Raw genomic sequence first — 15,495 nt, forward strand, 5'->3', positions numbered from 1 at the left:
TAATGGCGAATACCTAAAGGGAAAAGTTTATTGCAAATTCCACAATTCTAACAAGCATGCAACCAACGGTTGCTTTGTGTTTTCTGATGCCATCCAAGATTAGATCGATAAAGGAAAGCTCAAGTTATCTTAGAAGGCACATATGTTGGTTGACATTGGTATTTTCCCATCAGCCAGTATCCACATGGTCATGCTTACATACCGGAGCAGAATAAGATACCAAGGTTAAAGATCGATCTTGCTCAGTAGGATCCTTTAGCGCATCATCTGGTCCCTGTAGTTCTCGTCAGAAATAACTCTGTTAGCCAAGGATTAAGTGGCTCTCACACACCAGTGATACTTTGTAGTCGGTGTAAATTTGAAATCACAATCTTTGGTCCTCACTTGGATCGTTTTGTCAAACAATTGAAATAAAAAACTTCCCCATCCCTTAAAAGGAGTAGTTTCAAATCTTTTGCATCTCAACTAACTAGCCAAATTTCAGAGCAAAATCAAACATTGGTATTTGATAGGCTCGGTCCACAAATAGAAAGTTAGAAGCCGCCGGTTTGACAAGGGCTTGAATTCGACAAGCCGCTTTACAAGGAGGAATAATTTGAATCTATAATTCGTAGCTCAAGCTAGGCTTGGCATTTTGGACCCAACCCGTTAACCCGATCCGACCCAATCCGTTAATATTTGTATTTGGGTGGATGCTTAACGGGTCGGGTCGTTAACAGGTGAACCTGTTAACAACCCGTTAAATAACGGGTCATTTTGGGTCAACCTGTTAGACCCGTTAACACCCGTTAGCACCCGTTAGTTGAGGATATTTTAGTAATTTTAGTAAAGTCTTAATAACAAAAAAAAAAACTTATGCAAAAAATAATAATAATAATTATTAATGGGTGACCCGTTAGTTTAACGGGTCGGGTTCGGGTGACCCGTTAACTTAACGGGTCAGGTTGAACCCGACCCAAACCCAATAAACCCGACCTGTTTACAGGTTTAGCTCAAGCACATCTCCAACACCAAACGCATTGCCAGCGCTAAGAATATTCAAGCCACCAAAGCCACGGGATAACCGATGGTATAATTATGTGGACATCTCAAGGGAGAATATCATGTTCGTACAAAGATAGATAGTTGGCCTATCCCTTAATAGGGATTTTCAACATCTTTCGAGCTTACCTGTTACACATCTGGTATAGTTAACGGAGGTCTAACTGCACTACAGTGCCTTGGGCCCTGCATCTTCTCTTTGTATTCCGTTCTTTGCAAGTCACAAGTTGCATCACCACAACTGAGAACATTCCAACCCAGGTCCGTTTTGTTGTTGCTGGCAGCCAAAACTCTCTCGCCATTTGCGACCACTGCAAGGTGGGCCCCTTGTTTGGGTTAATATTTAAACCTTGGGCTTTCAGGAAGGAAAGCCCAAGAAAGGTCAATAAAGAAGGTTTTGTCAGAAGCCCAGAATCAAGCCCAGTTCATCCATTTCAAGATATTATGACAGCTCCCCATTAATGCAAAGGCCAGTTGCTTACAAGAAGTGACAACCGATGGAAGATCACCAACTCTCGGCCCAAAAGTACTTTTTGGATGGCAAACTCGTAAAAATGGTGGTGACTCATTACCTTTCAGTTGCTTTCGGGCAAGAACAGAAACGGCACAGCTGGACTAATTCGTTTATAAAAGGAGGAAGAGGGTTCAAAGACAAGGACACTCAACCAATCAAACAAACAAACATACAACTGGTCTCTCAACCAAGCAAATACCCAGAAAGTCGTGCTTTGTCCTGACTTTGCACATTTTTAGCCTTAGACTTCCTTAGAAAGACATTTTTTGTCTATGTAAAAGCTCTGCTACCTTTTCCCTAAATGTTGTAGTATCGATCTCTCATGTGCAAACTCCTTTCCAGTCATCCCCTTTAGTACTCAATCCTTTTGTAAACTGCCAAGGGAATAGATCGCAAGACGTTTTAACCTTGCTCGACAAGGTGAAATCTTGCCTGACTCTCTTTGTTTTGCCTTTCCATTAATAGATTTAATATTATAATGTATTCCTCAGTAGATATGCAAGTCATTTTTGGTCTCTTAATGATCTGAAGTTCCATTAACTCTCAAATCTGGTTCACTTAGTACTTTTACTATCGTGAAAGTAAAAGAAACTGATGTTTTGATTATATTTGGACCTCCACCCTTTGAAGCATACAAGATAAACAAAAGTCCTTGATCTCAAGGCATAAAAAAGAACTTAATGTGGACTTAACCCATCCACAACAATCCTTTGATAATGAGAAGTTAAAGTAACTTAGGGCGCAAGTAATCGGCTTAAATACACTCATTCTGCATTTGCCATATAGATATGGCAGTGGCACGCCTCAGCACTTAGTTAGTTTTGATTGCGAGCCTCACGGCCTACACCTAAGGCCTGACAAAGGCACATTTCAAAACTAACTCTATCATCTTCTTGCAGCCCGACAAGCAAGTGAGCCTGATAGCCAACCAAAGTGCCAACTCTTCGGGGAGCTGTGTGCTCGAGCCAGGGGCCATTCCTAGTGAAATTCTAGCCCGAACATAGTTTTGGCACACCTGATGGGATTCAAAGATATTGTATGCCAAGAAGACGAAGGAAAGAATAACCTTCTGGTGGAAAAAAACAAAAACCACCAAGATCTAGTATGGTAAATCTCCTCGAAGACTTGCAAGAATCCATCTTGACTGAAAGCCTGACCGCTTCTGAGAAATCAGGAGAAAAGGTCACAAATGAAGATTTACAGGCCAGTATAATGGTTGTGATAAAGAGTATGGAGAGGAACTCTCTACAAATAAAAGAGGAAGTAAGCAGGTTTTGTTCCTTAACAAAGATATCTGTAAAGGAGGTTGGATCTGGAGTACTCTACCCCATAAAATAATCGTGCTAAAGGAACCATGAAGGGAACCAGCCCGGTAGAGGAACCAGTTATTTCTTTATTTCCTTTATTGGAGGAAAAAAGGGGTAGAGAAAAGAACAAGGAAGAATTCGAAAGTAGTCGGCCAGTATTGAAGACAATCAAGGAGCCAGAGTTGCCTGACCCCGTGTTATTTTTATTGAATAACAAGAGGCAGTGCGGGTCAAAAATAAAGTGGTTACTGAAAGAACTACAGGCTAATGTGATGGTAAATGCAAACTCATTTCTGCAAGCCCCAATAAACATGATCAACCTAACATGGAAAGAGAAGGGAAAAGAAAAAGCTACCTGGGAGGTAAAAGTTGAAGGCTACAAGTTGATAGGCGCCCAAAAGCCTAGAGTAGCAATAATCAAATGGGTGGTTTTGTGCAATAAATGTCAATGTGAGTGCGAGCTAAAAGTACCAGCGGTAGGGGCCATCCTTGATCAGGAATTAATCAAGAGAAGAGAGAGAGAAAAGCAAGAATCCCGTAGAAGTATCATGCGAGCAGCTGAGAAGGAAACCTCTTGAAACGTCTTCCAAAGGTTGGGAGGAGACTCTCAGCCTAAAAGCTTGTTAAAAGTATTCAGAAACTATGAAGCTTTAGAGGAAAGAGAGGACAATGAGGCCAATATACCAAGATAGATAGATGTAAGGCCACCCCAACCAAGTTATGACGGGGGTGATGTTAGAATGAAGGTAAGAATAGTAAAGTTGGTCACTAAGAAGAATCTTGCCCAACTCGGGTGGAGATGGTATGTGGTCGAAAGGGATGGAAGACCCGTTAAAGAAAGGGTAGTCTCCATGATCAGGAGGGTCCAAAGGCAACATAAGGCCCACATAAACTCATTGAAATTCCCTACCACTTCAGAGACCTCTGAAATGTAAAGATAGATATGGCACCTGATGAAGGAAGAAATTAACCTCGTTGGAGGAGTAAAAAAGAGGTAAAGAAGGCAAACAACAAAAATGAAGAAGAAGGAGATCATATACCGCCAAATCCCTATCTCGGGAAATACAGAATCTTGAGGAAAGCTCAAGAGGACATAATGATGATGCCTACCCCAATATGAAGCCCATAACCGATATGCTTTGGAACCATTTCACCTGAGAGAGAGTTGTCCACACCATTATTGATAGATACTATTTGCGGAATTCCAGAACAACTGCTAAACTTTGGCATAGCCCAGGAAGAAAGGTTGCCCGAGCTAATGTTACCCGAGGAGGCACAGGCTTGTTTAGATGAGTTTATAAACCACATTGGGGGCAAGAAGAAAGATATACCTAGACCTGGCAACTTCCACGTGAACATGATATATGTTTTATCAACCATGTTTCACGCTGAACGTGATCAACCTCCCATGATGGAAGGTGATTACTTGGCGACGAAACCAATGATGGTGAATGTTAGTGTTGAGGAAGCAGGACAAGGAGAATCCAGCCATGCAGGATTGATCGAACAATCAATAAAAAAGCCTGAGAAGATATACTTGGACAAAATGGTCTTTGTTCGCCCGAATTTAACCCTGGCCAACCATTTCAAACCTATATATGTAATTGCGCACTTAGAAAGAGTACTCTTCAAGAGGGTCTTGATTGATGGAGGGGCCGCATTCAATGTGCTGCCATACAAACAAATGAAGAGAATGTGTAGGAGTGAAGAAGATCTTATCCCTATTGATCTTATAGTGTCTAGTTTCTCAGGGGCTATCACCAGAACGCATGGAATACTGCCATTAGAAGTGGACTTGGGTTCGAAACAAATCATGCTGGTCTTTTTTGTTGTGGACAATACTTCCACTTACAAGGCTTTACTGGGCAGGGATTGGACTCACCAGAGTCTCTCTGTACCATCTACCTTACACCAACAAGTGGCTGTCTACCATGAAGAAGAGGAATCAAGTTCGGGGTTCTGGGAGATGGTAGAGGCCGAATCATAGCCATTCATCCCTACAACCAATGTTGTAGAAGCTAACTTTTACAATCCTAGTGTTGGGATCATTCAATGTTTAGGAGCTGATAAGAATGACCGCTTAACTAAGGTGACGGCCCAAAAGCTTTTAGAGCAATAGATAGTTTTTACAAGGGAAGAATGAGACCGACCCCATATCATCCTAACTCCCCAACACCATTAATGTCATAACAAAAAAGGAAGGACCAAGTGGTTGCAATCAAGTCTTTAATAAAAAGATTGCTGGTGTATGAGAGGGAGAAAAAACAAGAAAGGGGAAGTTCGACTGAAGAAGAAAAGGGTTGGAGCATATAGGCCTCAGGTAGCCAAAGGAATAAGGAGGAGTTTTTTGGGAAGGAGTTAGAAGCATCCATCCAAATGGCTGAGTGTATATATGACTTGGATGGGCCAGAGGATTTGCCCGAAAATCCATAACTAGTTGAGTTTTTGTGTGCAGAGCTTGACAAATCAGCCCTAGAAGTACAAGACCCCTTGGAGACCATTGATTTGGGGACTAAGGGATATCCAAGACCTATACAGATTAGCGGTTTGTTGGAAGCCAAGGATAAGGCAAGGATTGTCGACCTTCTGCATGAATTTAAGGATTGTTTTACCTGGCATTACACCGTGTTTATACCATATTTAAGGCCTCATATTTAGACCTCGTATAAATACTTAGAGGACTTAAATGTAATTATGTAATAAAGGAAGGGGCAAATATGTAATTAGGGGAGGAGCCCTTATTCTATAAAAGGGCCTCCTCACCCTCACAAACCCTAAGTTTCTCATATCTAGAGCAAAGCTCTCACACTCTCTCCCTCACTTCTCAGAGAAATACAATACAATCAGTGTGGGCGTAACCCAAATCTTAGGGTGAACCACGATACATCTTGTGTTATTTACATTTCATATAGATTCACGATCGGATTTACGTTGTTCCAAGACCTCCGGTTTTGTGCATCAACATTTGGCGCTGTCTGTGGGAATAGTTATGTCGGTTCTCTTTCATTTTTTCACCTCCACCGTGAATTTGCACAACCCAAAAAACCACTGCCAGATGCAAATTTCAAAGCTTTTGGATACAAAAACCACTACCAAACGCAACCAGCAACATAAACAAATCAATCGCACCACTACCCAGATCACAAAGATGGAAACTTTCTCAGATTTTCAGCAGCAAGAAGTTGAGGAAGATGCCCTTTCCCTCTACGATTTCCCGCTGCATGACGACAATGACAAATCTTTCTCTCATGGCTAAATCTCAAAACACCTAGAGATGATGCACAGCTTCCATCCATATGCCGCTGCCTCGGCTTGCCTACACAACAATCTCTCAATATCTCTTCAATCTCTCTCAACGCGCTCAAAGAAAGGGCCTCTTCTTCGACACAAATGTGGTATTGTTTTGTTAGGTTCTGGAAATAAGTAGCAAAGATGATTTCAGAGAAACCCAGTTGGATTAGACATGAGGGAATGCAAATTTTCTCCATTGACGTTCAACCTAGTGGACTTAGGCTTGCCAAGGGTGGGGGTGATCACAAGGTGCGGGTGGGCTAATCATGGTAGGTTTCTTGCATTAGGATCTGATGACCAAATGATTTAGGGGGTTTCTGGTTCCCCGATCGTCCCCTTCCTCTCTTCTTTCATGTTGGCGAGACTTTCGATTTTTCAGATTTGGCAGTGGCACCACTAGCCACCAGCGACCCCGAGCGCACCGCCACCAGCCACTTCGTCGTCACCCATACCACCATCGACGACTCCACCTTCGGTAAGGAAACGACTCCGGCCACATCGAAAACTCCAGTTGCTTCTTCACGCTCAAGTTATGCAGCTTCGACCTCGACTGCCCGTACCTCACCATGAACCCCGCCACCAGGCTCAGATTAATCTTAAGATCAAATACCCATTGCTGCCTTTCCCATGAGTTCTCCATGGCAGCCTCCACCAACACAGACAAAATCACTGTCATACACGCCTCTGGCGGTGCCTTTCCCATGAATCTGAACTTTCGGCGTCGTTTCTGACCATCTTTTCTAGATTGAGAAAAAGATGAAAGACAGGAGAGTGGGAGTGGCAGTGGATTTGTCGCCGGGCAGCAGGTCGACCCTGAAATGGGCAGTCGAGAACGTTGTCTGGAAAGGTGATCATCTTATCTTGGTTGTCGTCCAGCCTGAAGAGAACTACGAGCAGGAAGAGATGCAGATCTGTGGCGTCATCGGTTCACCTTTGATTCTTGTGAAGGAGTTTTTTGATCCCACTATCATGAAGAAGTATAGAGTGACGCCTGACGCTGAAACCATCGACATCGCCAACACAGCGGGGTGGGACCCACAAAGTCGTATCTGCCTAGGTCGAGGATTTGCAGCGAGCTCGACCCCAGCTCTGATGAAATTCCACAGTCATAAAGAAGTTCATCCCACGAGGGCCTCGATATTAGCAACAACTCATCCGAGCTGAATGATCTGTCCTTGGTGGAGACAATGAAGCCATCTTGGTGCGGTCCTGCAACCAGCCACCATGGCAGCAACCGCATCTGATTCTGGCCGTCATCGAAAGCCAGTTACCAGTCAATCTTTTCGTCGTTGTCCCGGCTAATATCAAAGGAGAAGTCCATTGTAGGACTCCGGCGAGTTAGACTACAGAGTGGCCACATTTCAGGGAATACAGACTTTCAATGGCGGCCGGAAAAGCTATGCATGCCCTATGATTATAAGTTGAGATGGGCTAATCTCTTCCATGCATAGCTTTTGGCTTCTTCCCTCCGACAGCTTTCTTATACTTCATCACCAAATCCAAGCCTGCCCCAAAGCTCACCCTTTTCGAGTTCTACTTCTTTTTTGCCTTTGTGGGGACCACTAGTTTGATGATAAAAGCTCGTCCGTCCCCGTCACCCTCATCCCCGGATCTCCGATCATGTGCCACCCGTCTCGGCCGCCACCGGAAGATGAATAATCGTTCCAATTTACCAGTTCATTTCCCCCATCATTTCGCATGATAGCGCGACAAAGCTTCGAGACTGACCCAGTTGAAAAGTGACGGGGCTACCTAAAAGGGTTATGCTGACGCACAAAGGGTTGGGCTACCAAAAATTGATTCTTCCGTGATTGCAGATAAGACCCCTTTTTTCTTTATTATTTTGCTTTATCATTATTACTTCCCAAGCCGAGAATGATAAAACAAACCCACTACTCAATCAGTCTCGGAGATAATTGCAGAAAGCAGAAAAGCAAAAAACAAAAGTAAAGCAGAAGATGCCATCAACTTTTGAAAAAGAAATTTTTCATCATGGATGTTCCCACTTTTCTGAAGAAGTCACTAGAATACGCATATGGAAAAAGATCTGCAACAACCCAGTACGCAGTAGGTGCAATACGCACCAACGATTTGCAACTGTCGAAACCTTTGTTTTGAATGATGTAATTTATTTTTATTATCTTTCGGAGACATTTGTATAAACCCCATTAGAGGGTAATATGTATAAACCCTATCAGAGGGTAAAAAAAAAAATGCCCAAAATAAATGGGCTGACATGTTGTGGAGGACGAAGGCTCATAAGCCCAAAATAGCACCAACCAGGTGACCAAAAGTACGCCCAGTACTTCCAAAATTATTCGGCAACCTGCCGCTATTACCACCAACCAGGTGATGAAATGTACAACCGTACTCTAATATCATTTGGCAACTAGCCATTCATGCCACCAACCTGGTGATGAAATGTATAATCCGTACTCTACTTCATGCCACCAACCAGGTGATCAAAAGTACGCCCAGTACTTCAAATCATACATGAGCATTACTCATGTCAATCATACATAAACATTCATGAGCATTACTCATGTCAATCATACATAAACATTCATGAGCATCACTCATCCAATCATACATAAACATTCATGAGCATCACTCATGTCAACATCCATGAGCATCACTCATGTCAATCAGCTTCATAAGCTTCATTTACAAATGCTCTAGCTTCAAAAGCTTCATTTAAAGAGCTCTAGCTTCAAAAGCTTCATTTACAGAGCTCTAGCTTCAAAAGCGTCATTTACAAAGCTCTAGCTTCAAAAGCTTTATTTACAGAGCTCCAGCTTCAAAGTTTCACTTACAAAGCTTCACCTACAAAGCTTCAATGCAGGGTATACAAATACCACCTCCGAACAACCGCCACTTCGGCCCATACATGGATTCAATTTAAGTCTTCAGCCAACAGACTCTATTGACCCAAGACTTGGGGGACTACATTATGTACCATATATTGGGCCTCAACTGGACCTCATGAAAAATACTAGGGGGACTTAGCCCATTACTTATGTATTGAGGAGCGAGCCCTTATTCTATAAAATGGACTCCCTCACTTTCATTAGAGAGCACCCATTATTCATGTACTGAGGAGTGAGCCCTTATTTTATAAAAAGGACTCCCTCACCATCATTAGAGAGCAACGCTGCCAGCTGAGCAACCTCCTCGCCGCGAGCATCACTCCTAACCCATCACTTATGTATTGAGGAGCGATCCCTTATTCTATAAAATGGACTCCTTCACCACCATTAGAGAGCATCGCCGCCTACTGAGCAACCGCATCGCCGCGAGCATCAAACTCTAGCCCATCATTTATGTATTGAGGAACGAGCCCTTATTCTATAAAAGGGACCCCCTCACCATCATTAGAGAGCATCAACTCTAGCTCATCATTCATGTATTGAGAAGCGAGCCCTTATTTTATAAAAGGGAGTCCCTCACCTTCAAACGCCACAAGCCAAGCCAACCAAGGCAACATAAGCCACGAGCCGAGCAGCCTCGCAGCATGTGCTACTTCTAGTTAAGCATCAGTTCAAGACAACATCTAGTTACTTCGGCCCACATATGGACTGAATTTCAAGTCTCCAGCCAAAAGACTCTTTTAACTGAAGACTTGGGGGACTACTGTTTATACCATATTTAGGGCCTCGTATTTAGACCTTGTATAAATACTCAGAGGACTTAAATGTAATTATGTAATAAAGGAAGGGGCAAATATGTAATTAGGGGAGGAGCCCTTATTCTATAAAAGGGCCTTCTCACCCTTACAAACCCTAAGTCTCTCCTATCTAGAGCAAAGCTCTCACACTCTCTCCCTCACTTTTCAGAGAAATACAATACAATCAGTGTGGACGTAGCCCAAACCTTGGGGTGAACCACGATACATCTTGTGTTATTTACATTTCATGCAGATTCACGGTCGGATTTACATTGTTCCAAGACCTCCGGTTTTATGCATCAACACACCGAAATACCGGGTTTAGATCTAACCTTAGTAGAACACCGAATGCCTATTAAGGAGGGGTTCAAACCTGTCAAGCAAACACCATGAAGGATGTCAAAAGAGATCAAGGAAGGTCAAAGAAGAGATTGAGAGACTGGTAAAGGCCGGATTTATTAGGCCTGCCAAATATGTTGAGTGGTTGGCCAACATTGTACTTGTATTAAAAGTTATAACTAAAGCGGTTAGATGTTGTGTTGACTATAGAAACATCAATGGAGCCACGCCTAAAGATGAATACCCCATGCCCATGGCTGACCTATCCATAGATGCAATTGGCAAACACAAAGTTCTATATTTTATGGATGGAAATGCTGGATACAATCAGATAAAAATGGTTAAAGAAGATATACATAAAACAACTTTTAGATGCCCAGGTCATGTTGGGGCATATGAATATTTTGTAATGCCATTTGGGCTAAAAAATGCAGGTGCAATTTATCAAAGAGCAATGAACGCCATTTTTCATGACTTAATTGGCCATAGCATGGAAGTATATATTGATGATATTGTGGGTAAATCCAAGACTAAAGAGCAACATTTAATAGATCTTAGACGAGCCTTAACAAGAATGAGTATCCACAAGCTAAAAATGAATCCAAAGAAGTGTGTTTTTTGGGTAAGATCGGGCAACTTTTTGGGATTCTTTGTTCATCAAAGGGGTGTAGAGGTTGTTAAGAACAAAGCTCGGGCAATCATGAAATCACCTCATCCTACCAATAAACTTCAACTTCAAAGGCTGCTGGCGAAAATCAACTTCTTGAGGAGATTCATTGCTAATTTAGTGGGCAAGATTTAGCCGTTAACTCCTCTGCTAAGACTAAAATACAAAGAAGAATTTGAGTGGGGCCCACCACACCAAAAGGCTTTCGATAGCATAAAAGCTTACTTAGCTTCTCCGTCAGTACTCATGCCACCTCAGAGAGGAAAGCCATTAAAACTTTATGTTTCTGCCTCAGAGAGATCAATTGGGAGCTTGCTAGACCAAAACAATGAAGATGGGAAGGAACAAGTCGTTTACTACCTCAGTAGAATCTTGACTGAGGTAGAAACAAGATATACTCCGGTGGAAAAGTTATGTTTAGCTTTGTACTTTACTGCTTGCAAGCTAAGGCATTATATGTTGCCTTGCTACATCCACATCATTGCCAACACCGACGTAATCAAGTATATGCTTTCAAAACAAATGCTAACTGGGAGGATCGGAAAGTAGATCCTATCACTTTCAGAATACAGCTTCCAGTATGTACCTCAAAAAGTGATCAATGGGCAATCAATTGCAAACTTCTTGGCTGAACATCAAGAGTTTTAAAATGAGATTGTCAACATCCCAGTAACTCTGGAGGTAGCCAGTATATGGGTCCCGATAGAAAGGGCCCCAAGGGCAAGGAATAGTGGATCCAGCAGGAGATAGAAAGAGTAATTGGCCTTTGGATCACTCCCTAGAAACCAAATTTTGATGGATCTTGTATTCAGAATGTTGCGGGAGCTGGGATTGTCATCATTGATCCCAAAGGCTCTTATCATTGTTATTCATTCCTCTTAGATTATCAAGAGACTACCAACAATCGGGCAGAATATAAAGCACTAATAATTGGCTTGAAGATTGTAATGGAATTGGGGGCAACCGAAGTAGAGGTGTTTGGCGACTCAGAATTGGTGATTAATCAGTTAAGTGGGAAATATAAATGGAGACACATCATTATGGCCGATTATTACCTGGCAGCCACTCAGCTGTTAGGCTATTGGGGCACTGAAATATCAATCGGCCACATCCCTAGGGAGTCAAATGCAATGGCCAATAAAATGGCCCAATTGTCTTCGGGAGCCCTGATTCGAGATGTGAGAGGGAAGTAGAGGTACAAAGGAGGAATCTCCCTTCTATCTTTGATAGAGGATTCAACTTAGATGTGATGGCCGAAGAACCCAAGATAGAAGATTGGAAATCCCTCATTATTCAATACCCGGAAGATCTTTCTTTTCCCACGAGTAAGAAGATTAGGCAACAAGCAACTAAATATGTATGGTGGGAAAAGAATATGCTAAGTAAGACCTTAGACGGATTGTTACTAAAATGCTTAGGCCAAGAAGAATCGATGAGAATCATGGCTGAAGTACATGAAGGAATCTGTGGAGCTTATCAAGTTGGGACCAAGATGAGGTGGCTACTTAGGAGGTATGGTTATTTTTGGCCCGAGATGGAGAAAGATTGCAAAGCTTATGCCTGAGGGTGTGAAGAATGCCAAAGGCATAGACCTCTCCAACATGTGCCCTCTATGCCTTTAATCCCTGTGGTCAAGCCTTGGCCTTTCAGAGGGTGGACCATGGACTTCATCGGGAAAATTCACCCAGCCTCTAGCAAATGGCATACATTCATAATTGTGGCAACGGATTACTTCACCAAATGGGTAGAAGCTTCAGCGGTGAAAACTATAACTTCAGTTACTACTAAAAAGTTCATCAAAACTAAGATCTTACACAGATTTGGAGTGCCCGAGACAATTGTCACAGACCGCGGACCATCTTTCATTTCAAAGAAAGTAGAAGAATTCGCTGACAGATTCAAGATAAAGATGATTCAATCAAGTCCTTACTAACCCCAGTCGAATGGTCAGGCGGAGGCCAGCAATAAGATCTTGGTAAACATTATTAAAAGAATGATAGCCGGGGATCCAGAGAAATGGCACGAAAAGTTAGGAGACACTTTGTCGGCCTATAGAATTTCCAAGAGAGCAGTAACTGGAACTACTCCTTATGCTCTAACCTTCAGGCAAGATGCCATAATTCCCATAGAAATTAATGTGAGTTCGGTCAGAATTCAAAACCAGTTCGGGCTACACAGTGAAGAATACATTAAGGCTATGTGTCAGGAAGTGGAAGACCTTGATGTAGCCCGAATCCAAGCTCTAAATACAATTCAAGAAGGAAGAAGAGCTGTTGCTTGAGCTTGCAACAAAAGGGTGAAAATAAAGACTTTCGAGGAGGGAGACTTAGTATGGAAGACAATCTTGCCCTTGGGAGCCAAGTAAGGGGTTTTGGGAAATGGAGCCCGACTCAGGAAGGCCCTTTCATTATTCATCAAGCATTGGATAGAGGAGGATATTATTTGGCCGATTTAGAAGGAGATCCACATAAACATCCGGTTAATGCTAAATTTTTTAAGAAGTACCGTCCAACTTTATGGGATATTAGGGATTGTTACATTGAAGAGGTTTAATTGATTTGAGAGATCTAAAGATAATTAGCATCTTCATCATGGTTGAGTTAAAAAATGAAATAGCAAAATGAAATAAAGTAAAGAGGAATATTTTCATTTCATTAATTGGTGAAGTTACATGAAGATTCTACTCAATTCCTCTGAAGCAACTATCCTAGGATGGTATGACGACATGAACATAAAGATTCTACTCAACTCCTCTAAAGCAAATAAAATCTCTCTACATCTATGCTTGAGGAACCCATGGAGTTAGTTGGGTACCCTAAAAGTCTCTCTGCGGAATGGAAAAATTGGAGCAGAGACTAAGGCTGAGACCCATTGCCAATCTCAAGGTTGAAACCGTCATTCGAATCAATGAGAAGCTGATGGATACTTTGACTCTTGATGAGAAGAAGGCCCGAGCTGATGATGAAATTGTGATATTGATCCCAAAGCATACACCTATAATGATGAACTGACCAAGAATGCAGAGGCTAAGATTTACCTTAAGCATGTTGCTTTTTACAACTGTTGAAGCCTGGGATATCCATGCAGGTCCCAAGGAGAGCACTCATCCCTCATCAAAGAAAAACTTAGTGCGTAGGCCTGTTTGAAAACGATAAAGGCTATAAAGCAAGTTGCGCATGGTGGAAATCCCCTCACTAATCTCGCAAGAAGGCTGAATCCAAAACTCTAAGTGATACCAAATCTAGGAAAGATTTTTTGAAGGTCACTAAGTGGTCAAGGGGGGAATTTATAGTGAAGCGTCGCTTGGAGATTGGATTCGTGGGTTTGCGCAAGAGTCTAAAGCGAAACGGCTGCATTAAAACGGCACAGGTTCCGAGTAAAGGTGTGCGAAGGTGGTTACTAAAGAATCGGCTATTCAATCATTATTTATGCCTCGATCTGCAGGCTTAACAATGATTGAACAGAGCATTGTTTGTGTTAATATTTAAACCTTGGGCTTTCAGGAAGGAAAGCCCAAGAAAGGTCAATAAAAAAGGTTTTGCCCGAAGCCTAGAATCAAACCCAGTTCATCCATTTCAAGATATTATGGCAGCTCCCCATTAATGCAAAGGCCAATTGTTTATAATAAGTGACAACCGATGGAAGATCACCAACTCTCGCCCCAAAAGTACTTTTTGGATGACAAACACGTAAAAATGGTGGTAACTCATTACCCTTCAGTTGCTTTCAGGCAAGAATAGAAATGGCATAGCTGCGCTAATTCATCTATAAAAGGAGGAAGAGGGCTCAGAGACAAGGACACTTAACCAAACAAACAAACAAACATACAACTTGTCTCTCAGCCAAGCAAATACCCAAAAAGTCGTGCTTTGTCCAGACTCTGCACCTTTTTAGGCTTAGACCTCTTTAGAAAGACATCGTTTGTCTATGTAAAAGCTTTGCTAACTTTTCCCTAAATGTTGTAGTATCTATCTCTCATGTGTAAACTCCTTTCCAGTCATCCCCTTTAGTACTCAATCCTTTTGTAAATTGCCAAGGGAAAAGACCGCAAGATGTTTTAACCTTGCCCGACAAGGTGAAATCTTGCCCGACTCTCTTTGTTTTTGCCTTTCCATTAATAGATTTGGTATTATAATGTATTCTGTTTGTACCATACTTGACCAATCCCAAAACTATTAAGCACCGGTCAACGTTATACCGTCAAGGACCCAGAAGAGTTTCCCTACAACCAGGAGGCCAATCACAACGCGACATTTGTCGACATCAGAAGCCAATCATATCGCGACACGTGTCAACATCAGAAGCCAATCACAACACGACACGTGTCAATGTCAGAATGAAACTAGAAACTCTCTTCTATAAATGGAGATCATTCTCTCATAATATTTCCTAATGTCATTTGTACTAAATCATTCACTAGTACTCACTAAAGGAGAGCTTAAACCTATGTACTTGTGTAAACCTTTCATAATTAATGAGAACTCCTCTACTCCGTGGACGTAGCCAATATGGGTGAACCACGTACATCTTGTGTTTGCTTCCCTGTCCCTATCCATTTACTTACTTATCCACACTAGTGACCGGAGCAATCTAGCGAAGGTCACAAACTTAATAGTTTCTGTTGTACCAAAGTCCTCGCTGATTTTGTGCATCAACATTTGACGCCGTCTGT

At 42.2% G+C, this 15,495-nt stretch overlaps 1 protein-coding gene across 1 annotated transcript; it reads left to right on the forward strand.

Moving 5' to 3' along the window:
• The first annotated feature begins 6,909 nt into the window (after positions 1-6,909).
• On the forward strand, positions 6,910-7,317 carry LOC103424472 (uncharacterized). Its single transcript, XM_008362559.1, has one exon. The coding sequence runs from the start codon at positions 6,910-6,912 to the stop codon at positions 7,315-7,317; it is 408 nt and encodes a 135-aa protein (XP_008360781.1).
• Positions 7,318-15,495: the final 8,178 nt, after the last annotated feature.

The sequence above is a fragment of the Malus domestica genome, chromosome 03 (genome assembly GCF_042453785.1).
Source record: "Malus domestica chromosome 03, GDT2T_hap1".
Classification (NCBI taxonomy): domain Eukaryota; kingdom Viridiplantae; phylum Streptophyta; class Magnoliopsida; order Rosales; family Rosaceae; genus Malus; species Malus domestica.

What these genes read in the sequence shown, in the direction of transcription:
- LOC103424472 (XM_008362559.1), top strand. Translation starts at nt 6,910, where the DNA reads ATGAAAGACAGGAGAGTGGGAGTGGCAGTGGATTTGTCGCCGGGCAGC.